The sequence below is a fragment of the Panthera tigris genome, chromosome A2 (genome assembly GCF_018350195.1).
Source record: "Panthera tigris isolate Pti1 chromosome A2, P.tigris_Pti1_mat1.1, whole genome shotgun sequence".
Classification (NCBI taxonomy): Eukaryota; Metazoa; Chordata; class Mammalia; order Carnivora; family Felidae; genus Panthera; species Panthera tigris.
Window position 1 is genome coordinate 134299880 of NC_056661.1, and position 20303 is coordinate 134320182.

At 32.3% G+C, this 20303-nt stretch overlaps 1 protein-coding gene across 1 annotated transcript in view; it reads right to left on the reverse strand.

Moving 5' to 3' along the window:
• ASZ1 (ankyrin repeat, SAM and basic leucine zipper domain containing 1) overlaps window positions 1-20303 on the reverse strand; it is a 56959-nt gene that overhangs the window by 1151 nt on the left and 35505 nt on the right. The window contains exons 5-12 of the mRNA XM_042970530.1: window positions 12947-13058; window positions 12283-12417; window positions 11008-11132; window positions 10185-10260; window positions 8877-8933; window positions 7789-7898; window positions 3496-3601; window positions 2545-2658 (exon numbers count right to left, since the gene is read on the reverse strand). Coding sequence (XP_042826464.1) covers window positions 2545-2658; window positions 3496-3601; window positions 7789-7898; window positions 8877-8933; window positions 10185-10260; window positions 11008-11132; window positions 12283-12417; window positions 12947-13058 — 835 coding nt within the window. The remainder of the gene's footprint in view (window positions 1-2544; window positions 2659-3495; window positions 3602-7788; window positions 7899-8876; window positions 8934-10184; window positions 10261-11007; window positions 11133-12282; window positions 12418-12946; window positions 13059-20303) is intronic.

The following is a 20303-nucleotide window of genomic DNA, read 5'->3' on the forward strand; positions in this document are numbered from 1 at the left end:
AAAGATAAAAAGAATCAGGCACATTTATAGAGTGATATATACTAGAAACATCCTGGGCTGGAGTGGTGACATAAATATTTTCAACATTAGCAAGAATAACTACTTCTAAAATCTACAGTGTAAATATTTAATTTAAAAAGCCTGCAAAATTAATTTTAAATTTACAGCAGAAAACAGACTTCAATGCCAATCTCATTAATACTGTATTCTTGGCCTAACTTCCAAATGGCTTCATTCAGTAACAGATTCCTTTTTGACACTGATGCTCCATTTACTGAATCCTGAGACAGCCATTCCTTTTATTAACCAATTACTTAGAATGACCCTTTCTGACAGGAGCCTGTCAGTGTGTTGCTTTGAAAGAGAGTGATGTGGTGTTAAAGTCTAGCCTTGACCTCTCCTACCCTCCCTCTTTGTTACCTCCATACACTTATTGATGGTAACTCATATGTTTTTTAATTTGCTTCAGTTATTATTGGTAAACTGAAATATCAGATAATAGCATACTCCCAAATCTGGAAGCCTTCACAGTTCTCTCAATCAAGTCTCACTATGGTGATTACTACTGAAGACTAATCCAGAAAAACCACTGCAATAGCTTGTTCTAAAATTAAGACTTTCCTGACCAAAGAACTATATCTGCAATTATTATAAATCAGTAAATGTGTTTTCGAGGCTGGTTCTTATACAGAAATGTATAAATTCAAGGTAGAGAAGGCCACAGAAAAAAGACTTTCCATTAGCTAAAGAAAGCTAAAATTTCTCCTTATAGGTATATGTTATTAAAATAAATATTATGGTACCTGATCAAATCGTTTATGTTTTAGAGTCAAAGTCACCCCTAGAGCAGTGTTTCTTTATTTCATTCTTTTAGGAAAAACCTGTCCTCTCTCTTTAGCTTCATCTCAGTCTTCCTCCCCGTCCCCAAATGTTTTTAGTTCATCTTAGAGAAACCAAATAATTACCAATCCTGAGGCAAAGATGTCCTGGGAGAGTTTCCTACTCTAAACATTAAAGATGATGCTTTGCAGGAAGTATCTTTACACAAATCCTTCCAAATTTCCCCTGGATCCTCATGAAAGATATTATCCTAAGTCAAATCAATACCATTTTCCTTCACTTCTTGGAGACGATGAAGGTAGTGAAGACGAGCAGTGCTATAGTCCTCATGTTATCAACAAGTTCAGAAAGTAGAAAATCAGACTTTTGTATGAGGAAGTTTGTTTGAGGAGTGGTTGTGGATTAAAGGAACACAAAAGTGGAAGTAGAATAATTAGAAGACTGATGTGTAGCATGGTTGTCTGACATACAGCAGGCACCCTCACGCCTGTGGATGAATAAATGTCAAAGATAATACAACTTCTAAGATGCCTCTTTCTCTAGAAGGGAGGTATCTTCTACAAGAATTTTGAGATCTATTACTCATTTGCCCCATTTTATCTTTATTTATTCCCCTACTATTTTGTAAAACTTGCTTTACAATTTCTGTTCACTTTTTAAAAAGACTCCTTTTAATTGAACATATGTTAATAGCTAGAATGACAAATTACTTGGAACATGTATAAAGTTGATTTTGAGAAGAACTTTTCTTGATAAAATATTAACAAAAATATCAAGCGGCTTATGGGTTGAAGTTATACAAATTTAATGCATAATCTGACATTCACTTCAGCTATTTCACAAAAAGTTTACAGATGCCAAGTATATTTATTAAATAGACTTGGAGAACTCACAAGTGAGTTATTTAGTCAAATGAAAATGTTTTCCTTTTTTTATTACTTATCTTCAACAGAGTTTCCTATTTTAGCAACATGGATTTTGTTACAGCCAATTTTCTTAAACGAGGGAAAATCATCTGTCCTTAAATCCAGATGTACACTTCTATGAGTACAGAAAAAACAACCAAAAAGGCCCACACTCTTTAAGAAACTCTAGAAAATAGAATATGTCATCTAAAAACCTGTATCATTAACAGAGCTGATAAACCTGTCGTTTTCATAATTTTTCATCTGCATATTTATATGTAAATAAATTCTACAAATACAACTTCATATCTTTATGATATCTATAACTTCATAAATATTTGATTTTCATTGTTTTTCTGACTGGCTACGTATCATTGTAACAAGTGGTTGTACCATAATTTATTAAATCATTCTCCTGGCACACGATACTTCTGGTACGTAACACTTTTGGAATCATTAAGCTACTGAAAGATGCACATATTTTTATGGTCCTTGGCACATCTTGCCAAACTATTTTTGAAAGGAGTTGAGACACCAGTCTCACATGAAAGTGTCAGCTTGGTGAATCACCAACGTTCTCCCTTGCTAATTTAAAAGATGAAAAAGGATAGATCTTATTCTTTTAGTCTGCATTTCTACAATGACCCACAAAGTTTGTTTTTTATCTTTATGTCTTCCTTTGGAAACTATTCTTTTCCCACTTGTCTAGGGGAAGCAAGTTGCTTTTGTCAGAATTGCTTCATCGTCTAACATATTATGCTGTACATCATTTCCCCCTTTTTAAATGTTAAATGTATACCTTCTGAATTAAGTCTTTTAGTTTGCAGACCTCTTCACTCAAATCTTCAACATTACTAACCAGTTCTTCACAAACGGAAGTAAAATTCCGGGGAGAAGACCATTCTAGTACTATCTGTGAATATTTTCAAAAGTTACATTTTAAAAAATGGGAAACAACTTTTTACAACTTTGTATCTACAAAAATGATACAGTTTTCTCACTCTTTAAATTATGTAACTGAAAAGCATTTTTTGTTCAGAATAAATTCTGATACCAAAAAGAACTTCGTGATTTTATAAACAGTCAAATCTTAGTTTCCTGAATACATTTACTAAGATTATGTATATATGACTTTATGGAGACTAATATTTAGCAGTAATAATATTTATGGTGAATAAATAAATTCATGAAGATTTTAAGAATGATAGGACTCCTAGATTAGTATTCTATAAAAAATCAGAGGAAAACAAGTGCATTAAAAATTTTTTAAACAAATAGCTAAAACCAAACCACATGAAAAACTCTACAAAAAAGTTTGCTTTTACAGGCCACTTACACTTTCTCTATTTAAATTTTCCTTCATTAAAAAACCTTACATTGATATGGTTTTTAATAACACTCAACACATTGTTTTGTTCCAACCTTCACTTGGGTCTCCTGTCACTTTGTATTTTAAACAACTAAATTCCCTTTAAGAACAAATGTTAAGTTTAATACACAGATCAGTTTAATTTTTGGTCTGACTCATTTTCCTTTTCCTGAGAGCTGGAACACAGAGTTTTTCAATTAATTAAAAATAAAAGATATAGTAAAAGTAATATTAAACAAATTGACCTATTTAGATTTTATGTGACATTGTAGAAGAAAGATACAATTTTACCAGATAACTGTTTATTGAATTGTCATTAACTTATCTGGAATGTTCTTCAGTATTCATACTTTTCTTCACTTAACAACTTTTATAGAATACCTTGTGGGAATTTACAGGCAACTCAGAAATGATATTCTGTACTGCTGTTATTAAATGGCCACACTGTTTGTTTAATTTCAGAAGAAAGTTGAGGAACTCATCACCACTAAATAGAGGAAACAAACAAATAGGAATCACTAATATGAGCAATTTACTTCATTCTACTGGGACAGTTAATGTCTAGCCATAATATTTACTAAATTCTTTAAAAATATTTATAGAATAGCTAATATATATTAACAACTGAAATAGACATTGAGTATAACAAGCCTCAAATCTCGAGGATCTCAAGCTTCAGCATTTGAGGCAGACATGGAATTGTAACATCATTATTCAAAGGGACATATAAAGAAGGAATATAAAAGTGTCAATATTTGAGTATCTATTATGTGAAGGTACTACACTGGTTATTTTACATTTATTATTCTTTTAGCTCCTCCCAATGACTCCTGTAAGGTAGATGTTAACATTAGCTTGTAGCTGAGACATCAAAACTCAGAGATAATGAATGTAGTATAATGGGAATAGATAATTAGTAATGCTTCACAGAGATGATAGATACTTGAATACAAATTTATCAGTCTGAATGAATATAAGGAAAATACATACCTTTCTTGTGATGTATAATTTTCAGGGCCACTGAATATCAACAGGCAAGTTGTAAAAATCACAACTCTATAGTATGCATTCATTACATACCCTGAATGGCTGGCTGCCCACTGCCTACCCCAGAGCTGTATAATATACCTCTTGTTACAATATACTTCTCTTTTCCCTGTGCTATAAGAACAGCAAGTCCCAGTTGGGGCTGTTTATCCAGCCTGTTTTCAGAGTAATAACAAGAAGGAGATCCACTGCAGGTACAGCCATAATATGGGTACTCAAGAAATAAATTTTGTTATAAGTTGTTTAGATTTAGAAGTTATTTGTTACTGAAGCATAACATAGTGTAAGCTGACTAAAACAACAGGCTGTTTTTAAAATGTGAAGTCAAAATAAGGAAAGAGCCCAAATGTACATTGACTAATGAATGGATAAAGAAGATGCGATGTATATCTGTAATGGAATTATTACTCAGCCACCAAAAAGAATGAAATCTTGGGGTGGCCTGGGTGGCTCAGTTGGTTAAGTGTCCGACTCTTGATTTTGGCTCGGATCATGATCTCATGGTGTGTCGGATTGAGCCCCTTGTAGGGTTCTATGTTGACCTTGTGGAGCCTGCTTGGGATTATCTCTCTCCCTCTCTTTCTGACCCTCCCCACTCATGCTGTTTCTCTCAAACTTAAAAAGAATGAGATCTTGCTATTTGTAGCAACATGGACGGAGCTAGAGTGTATTTTTCTAAGTGAAATAAGTCAGAGAAAAAAAGTACCATATGAATTCACTCATATGTGGAATTTAAGAAACAAAATAGATTAACATAGGAGAAGGGAAAAAGAAAAGAGAGGGAAGCAAATCATAAGAGACTCTTAACTACAGAAAACAAACAGGGTTGATGGAGGGGAGGTGGGTTGGGGATGGGCTAAATGGATGATGGCTATTAAGGAGGGCACTTACTATATTGAACACTGGGTGTTTTATGAAGTGATGAATCACTAAATTCTACTCCTGAAACCAATTATTACACTATATGTTAACTAACTAGAAATTAGTTAGAAATTAGTTAGAAAACTAACTAGAAATATTACACTATATGTTAACTAACTAGAAATTAAATAAAAATTTGAAAAAAAGAATGTGAAGTCAAGTGTTAGGATAGAATTCACACCTTAAATAAAGGTACTCCAAAACTATGTGCTTATTATAAAATATATGGAAAAATTAAAATTACCACTACTCTTATCACCTAAAGATACTGACTGGTACTATTTTCTTCCAGAATATTTTCTACTAGTATTTTTCGTATGCATATATATAACTGGCACTATACTTCACACTCCATTTAATATTTGTCTCTTAAACTTATTATTTTTCTATGATATTAAATCTCAAAATAATTTTAAGGACAGAATAAAATATGTTAATGCAATGTAATTCAATCATTCCCCAATGTTAAATATTTCAAGTTTCCAATTTTAGAATGTTTAATAAATAATAGATGTGAACAATATATTTTTACATAAAATTCTTTATCTTTTTCTTTTTGGAGGAGAAATAGTTTTCTTAATGGACATAATTTTGAGATGCTTTTGACAGACTTGAGTAGCACTCAGGTGGGCTTAGAGGAAAGGTCTGGACAGAAACTGTTGAAAATGTCAAGATATGGATGAATGCTTACCATTTCTGTTCAAAATATCTCAAGGTAGTAATGGAATAATTATTATTTTTAAATTGAATTCTCTAATTCTGCAAACATAAGATTAAGTGTAGAAAAAAAGTAAAAGGACTGTGCATATATGTTCTTGTAACAGACTATCTTAGAAAATTTAACACATAGAAGGAAAGTATCATAAAATAAATCAGTAGCTAGATTGGTGAAGTCACATTACCAGAAGATTATAATCAATCAGTTCAACTTTTCCTGCTGTTAGTTTTCTTATGACTTAATGACTAATTTCTTCTTTAAAGAATGACTTTGAACAAATGGGAAGTAAAACCTTTTTCATAACAGCCTGTAAACACAGTCTGTGATTTAATAACAAGGTCAAATTCCTGGAATATATGTCTGCCAGTTATATTTTTTAAAAAATTCAGCAGTTTTAATAAGTGAACCATTCAGGATTCTGCACATTCTTTAAGTCTATAAATTCCTCAAAGTAAATTCTTAAAGGCAACTCTGCCATCATATAAATAAGTTATATTAAAAATTTTAATTTCCAAGCTAGTCATGTAGAACTTAGAATATTCCTTCATAGACACAATAAATTTAAAAATTAAGAAAATTAAGATTCAAGAAGGTTTGCTGCTTTTAAGTCCTCACAACTGAAATCCTTTTAAATATTTAAGTGTGTTTAAATATTTAAGAGTTAGAATGTTATTTGGAAACAATGAGGCATTATTTTGAATACAGATCATCTTATTATAAGGAGGCAGATTAAGAGAAACAGAAATAAGTTAATTTTGCAATAAGCTTTTTAAAGAAATCTGGATCATCTAAATTATCCCATGTAAAACCACTCTAAATTCTAAAATGGTGTGGAAATCTATCATTTTTAATTCATGTTTATTATAGTTGCAATGTTAGTTTTAGATAGGCTACGTTAGTGATGATAGTACTGTACTTGTAAGTATATTTTATAAGATACAGCTTGGATGAACCTCAAGGGAATTAGGATGAGTGAAAAAAGCCAATCACAAAGGATACACATTGTATGATTCCATTTAAGTAACATTCATGAATATCATTATCAAGATGGATAACAAATTATTGGTTGTTAAGGATTGGGGGGATGGGTATGGCTATAAAGGAGTAGTGTGAGGGAGCCTTATGGTAATGGTATGTTAAGTGTACTGTTTGTGGCAATGGTTACATAAAGATACACATACAATAAAACTGAATAGACCTATACATGTACACACAAATGAGACATGTATAACCAGTGAAATGCAAATAAACTATGTGCATTGTACCATATATGTCAGTTTTATGGCTTTAATATTGTACTATAGTTATACAAGATGTTAGCACTGGGTGAGACTGGGTAATGACTGTATGGGACTTCTCTGTACATCTCTTTGCAATTTCCTGTGATTCTATAATGATTTCAAATAAAAAGTTGAACAATTTACTGCCCCAGAAAATATTAATAAAATCAAATACAATTATTTTAAAAATGGATTTTAGATTACTAATATTACTAATAATCAGTGCTTGACAAATTTATAATATTGAAACCAAACTTTATATACTGACAACTTAATTCCTTAAGAATAGGCTGAAAATGGGGGCTGAGCTACATTAAGAAATGCTTTCTTACTGCCCTATGTGAAAAAATTACTACTTTGAATTTTCAACTTGACACATAAAATGACTCAAAGAGAGTAAGAGCTATACTATGAGAAGCATGGCATCTCATATAGTTCATTTAACAAGATGCAATGAAAAAATAAAAGAATGTTTCTAGCTGAGTTAAGAAGATGCATTGTTTTGCTTCTTGGTAAAATGACTTTATAAAAATTGACTTTATAAATAACTTCCCATTTCAGAACACAATAGATGATAAAATGAACTATCCATTTCCTTGGTAAAATGATAATATCAAGTAAAAAGACCCAGAAACTATCAAAATTAAACTTTTTAGTTCTTTTTTTTTAAGAACAGCTCATTCTAAACAATATTAATGTTAAGTTTACCTGATTTCCAACTTTGCCACTTCAGGTAGTTCTCCAAATTTTATCTCTTCTACCTCGAGTTCTTTAAGAGCAGCCAGAATTTTCTGCTGATCTCTATTGGTAATTCCATTCTAAGTAGAAATAATTTTAAGGTGCAACAAGACAGTCATACTTGAGTAATTTAATATCCAAAATTACTGAAAAGTTTTCTCCTTGATTAATTTATATCTTGAAAAAACATACATATTAGAAAAATAAGAAACATACTGAAAAATAGATGGTTTGCTTATAACTGTGACTGACAAGGTTATGTCATTAAGATTTTTATTTAGATATATAGTGACTATAGTCAATGTTTTTTGCAAAACTCTTAAAAACAAATGATCAGATATTAAAATAACCTTTCCAAAACCACCACAGTAAAACAATTTTCCTTCAAAGTATTATTTAAAATATTACCAGTGATTAAAGAAGGATTATGTCTTTTGTCTTCATTCTACCATTGGTGTTAACTAAATTTTCTCTTTTGGGTTTAGCTAAGTAGTATGTTTATTTTGACTTTCAACAATACTGAAGATTTCAAGTTTCCAATGTGTGTGTGGAGGAAAATCATTACCTTTTAGTATGCTATTTATTAGTATTAAATATCTCTAATATTTTCAATTGTTATTTTCAAAGCTATTTTCAAATTGTTACTTAATAATGTTAGATGGCAAAATAATAGGTCTTGATCTTTTGAGAACCCAGCAAAAGGCAGAATTTCGATGACACATATTCATACTTACATATACAAAAAGCCACCTCTTATTTCTAAGTAACCTCTTTTACAAAACTATTTCAGATTTACAAATGAAGAACCAGTTTTAGTTGAGCTCTCATGATTAATCTGAAGAAAGAAAAACAACTCTAAGTCCTTCAATGTTCTTAAAGCAACTTAATACTGTAACAGAAGATTTTAGATATGGTTATCCATAATCATATGTAATCAAAGAAACTAGTAAAAGATCATTTACGGTCTGTAGCCCCAGAATTTTTAAAATAGAAAATAAAAACATCCACAATTCTTAAAATATGAAAGAAGGTCTGGAGTTTTTGAAACCGATACTAGCCTTTGTAAACTCATCTTTCCTCATGGTCAAAAGATGTCTTAAAGTTATATCCCTTTCCTGTAGAGAAGAAAAAAAACACCACCTTTCAATATAAGTAAAACATTAGAAAGGAAAGTAGGCAAGTGTCATAAATTAGTCATTTATAAATTAGTCAGTTATAGTCAGTCAACTTTCAGTTCTAGGAGGGGATAGAATATGCAGGTATAGAATTGTACTACTGGCTAGATGATGAGTGTCATTAACATGTGTAAATGATTACCTAAAAAAGTACAAACATAACCGGTTTCCCAGATTCAAAGAAAATTATTACAGTTTATATATGCTCACATAAAAAGGAAGGTAGCTCTATAAAATTTCACGGAAGTTATGTTTTATGAATATTTTAAATTTCTAACTGCATCATATTAAACAATCAATAACATTCAGTTTTACTCAGTATTTCTCAAATAGGAAGAAGTTTCAAGATTGTACAATGAAGCACAATTCTGAACTACCTAAACAGAATGTGCCCATTCCTAAGGAGAGCCTATTTTAAAAAGTGCTTTACTGCTTCATTCAGCTAAATGGTTAACTGTCAAACCCTATAATGCATACCTAACGTACCATAACTCAAACCCCATAATGCATCCTAAAGTACCTAAAACAGTGCTTGGCATATGATCTAATTTAATATCTATGACAATCCTACACTAGGTATTATCGAAAAAAGAGACTTAAGTCACATATTTCAGTTAAACAATCATTAGAGCAAGAATCTGATACCAGATCTGTTTGACTTAAAATCATGCTTCTAATATTCTATACAGGAAGCAACTCTAAAAACAATCTACACCAGGCAGTGGTGCCTGGGTGGCTCAGTTGGTTAAGCGTCTGATCAGCTTAGGTCATGATCTCACTGTGAGTTTGAGCCCCACGTTGGGCTCTGTGCTGACAGCTCAGAGCCTGGAACCTGCTTGGGATTCTGTGTCTCCCTCTCTTTCTGCCCCTCCTCTTCTCATGCTCTCTCTCTCTTAAAAATAAATAAACATTAAAAAAAAAAACAATCTAAAGGCTTAGATGTACAAGGAGGAGTTCTATGAAGTTTCAGGCAGTGAATAAAAGCTGTTTATTCCAGCCAAATTAAATTTTTTTTAAATTTCTAGAATAATAAATTTTTCAAATGCTTGTAGCCTTAAAATGGGATCTAGTATAAATTATGGAGAAAAGTGTATTTGGCATTTTTATTTAAGCATGCTTAAGCATTAATATTTAGTTAACCAACAAATAAACATACATCTATAATTCTCTGTAGCTTATACAAAATCTTACCTTTAATAAATCTGTCATATGTTCAAGCCCAAGACCATGTAAAAATATTTCCAGGTCTCCAAATGCTGTATACGAACTAGACACATTTATAGCAACGTCAATTTCAGAATGGACTATAAATGCACAATCAATATATATTTATAATATAGATACAGAATAAGAATGAGTAAGAATGTATCTATATGTAATATAGTTGCAAATTTACACACTAGACCTATGTTATATCAGTGGAATAAGGAATGTTTCTTGAGTGAAGATATAAATTAACAGAGAAAATGACGACAGTAAAATGTAGCTCATCTTTCCTAAGAATGAAATTAGTTGCCAATATGTATATTCCTTGTGGGGTTTCTATACATGAAAATCTCTTTAATTGTAGGAAGTAAAGATTTAATAATTTTAATGTAGGTAAGCACAGAAAAATTTTGTGGCCATGTACTGAACTGTGGTCATAAAAAAGTGTATTTTTAATTTTAGCTTATAAAATCAGAAATCTGCTAAAAAGAATTAGAAAGCAAGATGCAGTCTAGTTGAACACTAACAAAAATATAATCTTAGACACTTTTAGAAATAAATTTTGTTGATATTTTAAAGTTAGAAATTATTCTCATTACTGTTAGTAGTACACATATATAAAATTTTTCTAAAATTCTGTAGAAAAAAGCATTTAAAATCTAGACATTTCTCAGTGATATTTAAAAATTGATTGTAATCGTGTAAAATATCCTATTTTAAATGTCATCACATTTACTAAAAGTAATAAAACATACATATTTTTTACTAATTTATAGGTATTTTGTTGAACAAAAACATGCTTTGTTACCTAAATATGTGATCTTTTTCTTTATCAGAATCTGTTGTTAATAGTTTACAAATAGTCTCTTCTTTAGTTAGCTGTTGGAGCTTTCCCTCCAATGGATTTAAAGTTAAAGAAAGAAAATTGAAGATCTGCAAAAAGTTAACAAGCCATTCAAATATACTTAACATTATATATACTATCACTTATACTTAAAATCTAACTTTTTATTAAGTCAGGGTTATGCTACATAACCAACCAGAACACAAAATCAAATCTCACTTTAAGAAACAATTTATGGCTCAAAATAATCTTTGACATTCATAAATTTCTTAATATGTCAAATTCAGTGTCATCTACCTTAAATTTAATAATGCAGTAAACCAATTAAAAATTTTCAAATTTTCAAAGCTTAGAAGAAGCACCACAAATTTCTTTTGAAGTTTCACAGGGCTTTAGTGGTTAGCAATTATTCTAGAATACTTCCGTAAATGTAGACTTGATTTAGAAAATGATAGGCATGTTTATCAGATTGCTTAAAAAAATAAAGTTCTTTTCCATGCAGTGAAAGTGGCATGGTCTGATTATATGATAGAACCCCTGGAATGTTACAAGCTTTCAAATTCAGAAACTCAGGTCTGGAAGCTCTTGAACTACATAATATATAACTTAGTTTTACACTTGTACTGTATTCACCCTTGCTTAGAAATTATAGCCCTTTGATCCAAAGTTTTAATATTCAGACTAAAACTTCCTATCAATAAAGTGATTTAATGTATGGCAAATATTTATTACTGACTTTAATATGTGAATGACAGTAGATCATCTACTCAACTATGTTATCTCTTTATTAAATACCTTGTCACATGTATAGGAGTAAATTAAATTACTTATTTTTTAAAATGTCTAACATGTACTAATTAAAATTACATGTTCAATAATTACATGTTCAAATTTTGGCATTTTATTAGCTTTCTCAATACACTAATTAATTTCTAAAAATCTGGACCAGTCTGAAATGTTAAATAGTCTACTACAATTTTATTTCTAGGGCCAGAATAAGATTTTATTATTCATTTCTATAGCTTTTAAATTACCACATTATATATGCCTCTTATTTAGTAAACGTGAATACTCTAGGAAAATAAAGTTTACGTTACCTGGCCAGAGGAGAATTACATATGTAAACATTTAATAATAGCCAGATACAGTATTATGACAGTTGTGAGTTCTAAGAAAATAATACAAAAGTTCTAGAAATAATAACATAACATGCCACAGAAAAATTAATATATAGGATACCTCTAGATGTTTATTTCTTTTAGCAATCTCACTCGGTGTCTTTCCATCTTTGGTTTGTAACATTTTATTAGCTCCAAGTTCAAGCAACTTCAAAACTACATTTTTATGACCCTGACGTGCTGCCCATGTTAAAGCCTGTAAGTGGGGGGAAAAGAAGATTGTTTAAAGAGAGGGAGTGTATATGAGACAGAAAGGAAAACTTTTCAACAGTATTTATGGCACAATAAAACAGTGAGCATAGTTAATTAACAGAATGGTGCAATCTCTTCATTTTACAATCTAAAGTAAACATATTTCCAAAGTTGTAACTGCAAAGCAGACTGCCAGTGCTCACAGATTTTACAAATCATATAATATTTTACCCAGTCAAGTGCTTTATAGAATAAAATAATTTATTTGCCAATCACTGAACTGTTTTCTATAAAATAGAATTCTATGTGTATTCTAGAACCCAGGCTTTGCTGTGTGTTACAGCTTCTTGTGCCAAGGGTGAGGACAAGGAGAATCAGATAGTTCCTTTTTTGTTTCAGCTGTTGCTTTTCTTCACCAAACAGCAATTGTATCCCAGCCCCTCTGTAATTTTTACTTCTTAAAAACTTTTTTGTGCACTACTGATAAGATACCAATGTCTTAGAAAAGGGAACATTGTACAATCAACTCTCACGGTATAACCATTCTCATCCTGGGTATTAACTTCTGCTCCATGGGCAACAAGGAGAGCAACAACTTGAGCGTGACCATCTCGCGCAGCATACATGATTGGAGTCATAAGTCTCCTAACAAGGAGGAAGAAAAGAAACATCTGTGTTAATGCCAACATTAACAGCTACTCAATTTCATTAATTTTACCATACACAATACCAATGTATTGTTTTGAAATCAAAGAAAAGGAAATGAAAGCTTTTAAAAAATCAGGTGATTTAAAAATCCAATCTCCCAGCAAATAAATGTGAAGGAAGAAGACACTTAAAAGTACTGAATGCTTACACAGCACCCTCTAGTGAAGACACGTGTTTAAAAAAAAAATCACACAAAAAGCCACACTTTCTAATATGAGGTTTCAATAATTTACATATTCATGTAGGAGAGTATCAGAGTACTATGTTTATGCTGGGAATACAGTGATGAAAGACCCAAAAAAGGTCCCTGTCCTCTCAGGATAGCTCATACTTATTAAATACTTATTATATTTTATTTATTACATTTAATAAAAATATAAGTTTAAAACTTTATCTTATTTCGTAATGTAGTCTGTTATGATTCTATTTTAGTATAAGCCTGAAAGAATTTTACCCTGACTTGGAGGCTTACTCTAGTTAAGAAAGAGATTAGTTTAATAGTTTAGCCAGACTCTCAGACTATTTTCTGGGAGAGCACAGTGGTTTCCCTCTCGTGTATCATTTCTCAAAATAGAGATTCAATCCCTCTCCTCCTGGAAGTTAGTCAGCTTCTTGTTCTATTACAAAGGATACCAGAAAGATTCTATCAGTTCTACTTGGGCTGAACTGTATCATGGTCAGTTTTGAAGGTGGTCTGGGATTCTAGGCTCAATCTTCCTGAATTGGCTCAAATATCTGATTTATATATAAAGAACTTCACAAAAGAACAACAAAGTAAATAATTTCAGAAATCTGTTTTGATCTCCAGGAAGTTCATCTTGGTTATTCACATTACATACACGACCTATAAATAATATTTCTCTATAAGGCTTATTAACATAAGGTATATCCTGAATCTGGTCACTTCCTACTAATGTCTTTGGCACAAAAAGATTCACACATTTCTCTCTTTATTCTATTTCCTAAGATATTACAATTTCAATGTTTTATTGGAAACTGTATGCTAAGGTAGCTGTCAAGCATTGCCTCTTCTATCTTGAATATCTCCTATACACTGGCTTCATTAGACAGGTAATGTTTACAAAGTAAACAGGGAATTGCCTGGATAACTTAAACAAATAATGAAAACACACACAATAGAACAAAATTATTTGAGTCGACTAATTCAAATTCTCCACTAAGTCTAAATTAAATCTCTTGATGCCTCTCCTCCACCCCACCTTCTCTATTAACAGTCCAAATCTGCTTCCAGTCTTCCCTATTTCACAAAGCTACCATTAACTATATAACTCAGGCCTAAGACTAAGCATCATTCATGACTCTTCTCCATCACTCCATATACAAGTCATCAGCTGGTCCTTCTGGCTCCACCTTCATAATTAATATTCTGAATCTAGCCACTTCTCACCATCTTGTTAGCTACTGTAAGCAGTCTAAGCCATCATCATCTTTCTCTGACCTGTGTTATTGCAATAGCCTCATAATTACTCTCCATGCTTCTGTCTTGGCCCCTTAGAGTTTATTCTCTTTGGAAATGCCCAGTTCTTCCCCTTCCAGGGACCATGCAAGTGCTGTTCCCTCTGCCTTTTCTTAGAACTTCATATTGCATACTTCTTCACCTTATTCAGATCCCCATTAAGAGGCAAAAATCAATAAAATTGACAAACAAAACCAAATTTATCAAGATAAAAAGAAGACACAAATTACCAGTATCATGAATAAGAGAGGTGACATCAATACAGATTCTCCCCATTTTAAAAGTATAATGGAATATTATGAACAAATTTCTGCTAGTAAGACAACTTAGATGAAATGGACAAATTTCTCAACAGATTCAAGCTACCAAAACACACTAAAAAGAACCCTAAATAGTCTTATATTTATAAAAAATTAAATTAGTAAATAACCCATTGCCCCCCCCCCCCCCCCACACACACACACAAAGAAAAGAGCAGGTCTAGATGGCTTCACTGGTAAATTTCACCAAACAGTTAATGAAAAAAGTAACACCAATTCTACTCAGACTCTTCCAGCAAACTGAAAAGGAAAGAATACTTCCCAATTCATTCTATTAGCAAGACTTACTCTACTAGCAGGAACCAGAGAGAGACAGTGCAAGGAAAGAAAACTATGTAGACCAATAATCTTCACTGAACATAGATGCAAAAGTCCTCAATGAATTTTGGCAAACAGAATCCAAAAATACATAAAAAGGATAATACATCATAACCAAGTACAGTTATCCTGGGAATGCAAGATTAGTTTAACATCTGACCAAAAAAAGAAAAACCACCATTATCTCAACAAATGCGGAACAAGTACTTCACAAAATCTAACATCTAATAAAATTCTTAGCAATGTTAAGAGTAGAAGAGAACTTCCTCAACTGGAAAACTTTATAGCTAACACCATACTTAATGGTGAAAGAATGAATGCTTTCCTCCTAAGATCAGAAACAAGACAGATGTTTGTTCCCATCACTTCTATTCAACACTGTATTCCAAACTCTAGCCAATGCAACACAACAAGAAAAACACAGGCATCCAGGTAGAAAAACAAGTAAAATTGTCTTTATTCACAGACAGCAGTCTGAGAACCCTATGGGATCTACCAAAAAAGCACTAAAACTAATAAATGAATTAGCAAGGTTGCAGGATACAAGATCTAATGGAATATACACAGCATTATTTAAAATTATTATTTCAAGGGGCGCCTGGGTGGCTCAGTCGGTTGGGTGTCTGACTTCAGCTCAGGTCATGACCTCACGGCTGGTGAGTTCAAGCCCCGCGTCGGGCTCTGTACTGACAACTCAGAGCCTGGAGCCTGTTTCAGATTCTGTGTCTCCCTCTCTCTCTGACCCTCCCCGTTCATGCTCTGTCTCCCTCTGTCTCAAAAATAAATAAACGTTAAAATTATTATTTCAATTTGTGAATTCATGATAAGCCATTACTACAGAGAATTTTTAAAATCCACAGGCAGAATAATTTCTAATTTATAAAAATTTAGTTCATATAGTTCAACCCCAATAAAAAACTTACGTGTAAACACCAATTTAGAACACAGAATCATCAAAATTTTGTAACCTCAGCATTAACTGTCTATTAGAGAAACAAAATCATTATGCATGGCTAAGCAGTTATCTCATTCACTGTTCACAACAACCTTATTAAACAGAAATTATTCTCACTTTAGAGATGAGAAAACAGGTTTAGAAATAAGTAGCTTTTGCTGAAAGATCACTGTTAGTGTGTGACTGAACTAAGATTTTTGTGTTAATTGCCCCCCATCTCCTGAAAATTACTTTTTGCAATCTATCCTGATAAAGAGAAATCTAAAGTTCTCTTTTTCTCATTCTACAATATGGCAAAATTGGAAAACTAAATAAGGTTGGCTAAAATATAATCTGAAGGAAGTGACACTCTGGCAGAATATCCAGAGAAGGTGACATGAAAGTGTTGAGTCGCATTTGCTTGAACCTCATTATTGAAAACTGTAAGTGAATTTTCTGATTTTGTACTGAAATTTGTTCTGAAATTGCACTGAAAATTAAGGTTCTTTGAAATATCAATATCTCTTAGAATCTTGAACCAGCAGAGATTATAATTTTTGGCCAATTCACATGGACATAAATTGCTTCTTAGAGATGCCTACTTCCTCCTAGATAAGAAAAGTACTGGGCCAGCATAGTTTGCTTACTAAGAAGTTTCAGATTACTACTGAAAAATGTGTTTAAAATGTGGCACTGGTTTCTTCTAAGAAAAGCTTAATTTATCGAAAGTAACAGCAAACTCCTGTAATAGGGTCTAGATTATCTAGAAGGTTTTTTACTTAGCTTCTAAACAGTTATTAAAGTTATTGATACCATCAGTAATGTTGCATGACAATTTTGAGAGGGGAGAGAACAATTCTTCCAGTTGTTTTACATCTACAGAAATTTGTAACATCTGTAGTTTCCTGCCTGTTACTGATTAACAAAATCTAAATGAATTATTCAATTTTATAAACTCTTATGAACAATCTTAAGAACTCTTCAGGGAAGTTATAAAACTTTATAATAACTGGTCAACATGATAACAATTTGTGCTACTAATAACTTTACTTTCAGTATTAATTTCCATCTATTTCCTGAGATTTAATGTAAAGAATTTTTTACTTCCAATTCTCTCTTTAAATCACTGCCAATTTTGTTCTGCCTGCTCCTTCTAACAAAATTGCTTTGGCAAAGGTCAACAATTATTTGGACTCCTTTTATTTTTCTAGCACTTAAATGTATGGATTTCAAAGGTCCTCAATGCTCCTCCCTTTCCACTACATAAACACCATGTCTGGATGATCTCACCTACTCTCCTGACTTTACTGTCAACACACTAATGGCTGCTCCATCTGTATCTCTAGCCCTGGCTTTGCTCCTGAGCACAATATTATATCTGTCATTGCCACATGGTTATCCTAACAAAACATATATGCAACGCATATCCAAATCTGAAGTCACCACCTTACTTACCTCTAACATACAACTCTCTCTATTATTACTTACTTCTGGGAACAGCATCACAATCTATGCACTGCTCAACCCAGAAATCGGAATTTATCCAGGGCTCCTTGTCATACTTTCATATTTAAGTCAGCATTCCTATGAATTTTACCCCCTTCCTATCATTTGTATCTGTCCACTTTGCTCTCTCTCTCTTCTTCTTCCAAGTGTTCAGGTCTCATCATTTCTTACATGGATAACTGCCTTCTTGGCTCTAGTCTTTCCTCTATACTTGCAAATCTTATCATGTCAATTCACTATTTAAAATTTTCAAGGTTATACCTGTGATAAGTGTATCTATCATGCTAAGTCCTCTGTCTACCATTTTAGCACCTCCAATCCTACTCCATCCTAATAATAGACTTAGGTTATGTCTGCATTTCATGGATTCCAATTTCCCTCTCCTCTGGATGGCCTATACTCAGAGCACTCTCTGAATGCAATGTCTTTTTACTCTTTTTGTCAACCGACTTATTCATAATCTACCTCTAAGGTTTCATTTTAGAAGCCAACATACCCCTACTTTTTTGATGCCCCACCTCCTCTTAAATACCAATTCCTCTCTCTTCTATGTTCTCTTAGTATTTTGTGCTTTTTTTTTTTTTAAATCAGTTCATCTATCAGGCCAAAATGTATTTGTTCAATTCATCTCTTTTTTTCAACTAGATTATAAGTGCTTTGAGGATAAGGACTCTGACCTGTATCTGTATCCACACCCAATCCATACAGCAACTAGTATAATGAATGGTCTGTTTCTATGTTTTGTGTCATGCTTACATTTAATACAGGCAGGACCTTCTTCTCTATTCCATAATTACATGTTTATTTATTGTATTTTTAATGTATCTATGTCCTTACTCATTTTATATATATCTATATTGGATCTGCTTCTTGAATTTAATAGGCTTTGATTTATGGATTTAGTGGCCATGTAGTCTGGTGTGTCCAAGTTTATGCTTTTTATATTTTCATTGATTTTTGCCTTTTATTGTAATAGAAAGTTCTTTATTCTATATACTGCATTTAACATTAGTAATACCTGATGCTGACAATCTTGATTTCCATGAGTTTGCTTTCATTGTAAAGGGTTTTTCATACTCCTTTCTCTTTTTTTTTTGTAAAGAGCATTTAGCCATCTTTTGGGTTTTTTTTTTTTTTTTTTTTAAATTTTTTTAATGTTTATTTTTGAGACAGAGAGAGACAGAGCATGAATGGGGGAGGGTCAGAGAGAGAGGGAGACACAGAATCTGAAACAGGCTCCAGGCTCTGAGCTGTCAGCACAGAGTCCGATGCGGGGCTCAAACTCACGGACTGCGAGATCATGACCTGAGCTGAAGTCGGACGTTTAACCGACTGAGCCACCCAGGCACCCCCATCTTTTGTTTTTTAAGCCAATATCTCAGTTGATAAATCCAGCCCATTCTCATTTAGTGTAATGACTGATAATTTAATTGACAATATTTTTTTCATTTTCGTTGGTTCAATAAAATTGCTATTCACTACATTTTTCTGCCTTGAAAATATGACTCTGCTTTTCCTTTTCTAAAAAAATGTCATTAAACATTATCATCTTTCTCTGCTCTTAGTAAAATACATATGATGTGTAAGCAAGATAAGATCTATTTCTCCTAATGAGACTATGGTCTCCTCCAGTACCATGCCATAATTTTCTCGTGCTTCTAGTCTAATAGGATGAGATCTTTTGAATACTTAGTTACTCTTAAGTTGCACCCACTCTCTGTAAACTATAGCTCTTAGATTTTTGCTGGTATGATTTAGTACTTATTTGAGTTTTACTTGTACTTTGTCTTGTCTGTTTCCAAAAACCTTATTTAGCACTCATACTTCACATTTTCAGACAGTCTAATATTATCCATTAAGTACACATACATCAAAGTTCATCTCTCTTCATTGCTTCCTCTTGTTTTCATCCTTTGTCTTCTTGAGGTCTCTGTTCTGATTCCTTTTTTTGTTTAGTCTTTTCTCAAGTCTTTTCGCTCATTCCAAGAATACAATCATATGGTATTTGTCTTTCTCTGACTTATTTCACTTAGCATTATACTCTCTAGCTCTATCCATGTTGTTACAAATAGCAAGATTTAATCCTTTTTATGGCTGCATAATATTCCATTGTATATATACCACCCCTTCTTTGTTCATTCATCAATGGACAGTTGGGCTGCTTCCACAGTTTGGCTATTGTAAATAGTGCTGCAATAAACACAAGGGTGCATGTATCCCTTTGAATTATTGTTTTTGTATCTTTGGGGTAAATACCCAGTAGTGTGGTCACTGGATCATTGGGTATGTTCTATTTTTAATTTTTTGAGAAACCTCCATAATGTTTTCCACACTGGCTGCATCAGTTTGCATTCCCACCAACAGTGCAAGGTTCCTTTTTCTCCATATACTCGCCAACATTTGTTGTTTCTTGGGTTTTTGCTTTTAGCCATTCTGACAGGTGATATGTTACTATAGTTTTGATTTGCATTTCCCTGATTATGAATGATGTTGAGCATCTTTTCATGTCTGTTGGCCATCTGTATGTATTCTTTGGAGAAATGTCTGTGTCTTCTGCCCATTTTAAAAATTGAATTATTTGTTTTTTGGGTATTGAATTATGTAAGTTCTTTATATAGTTTGGATAT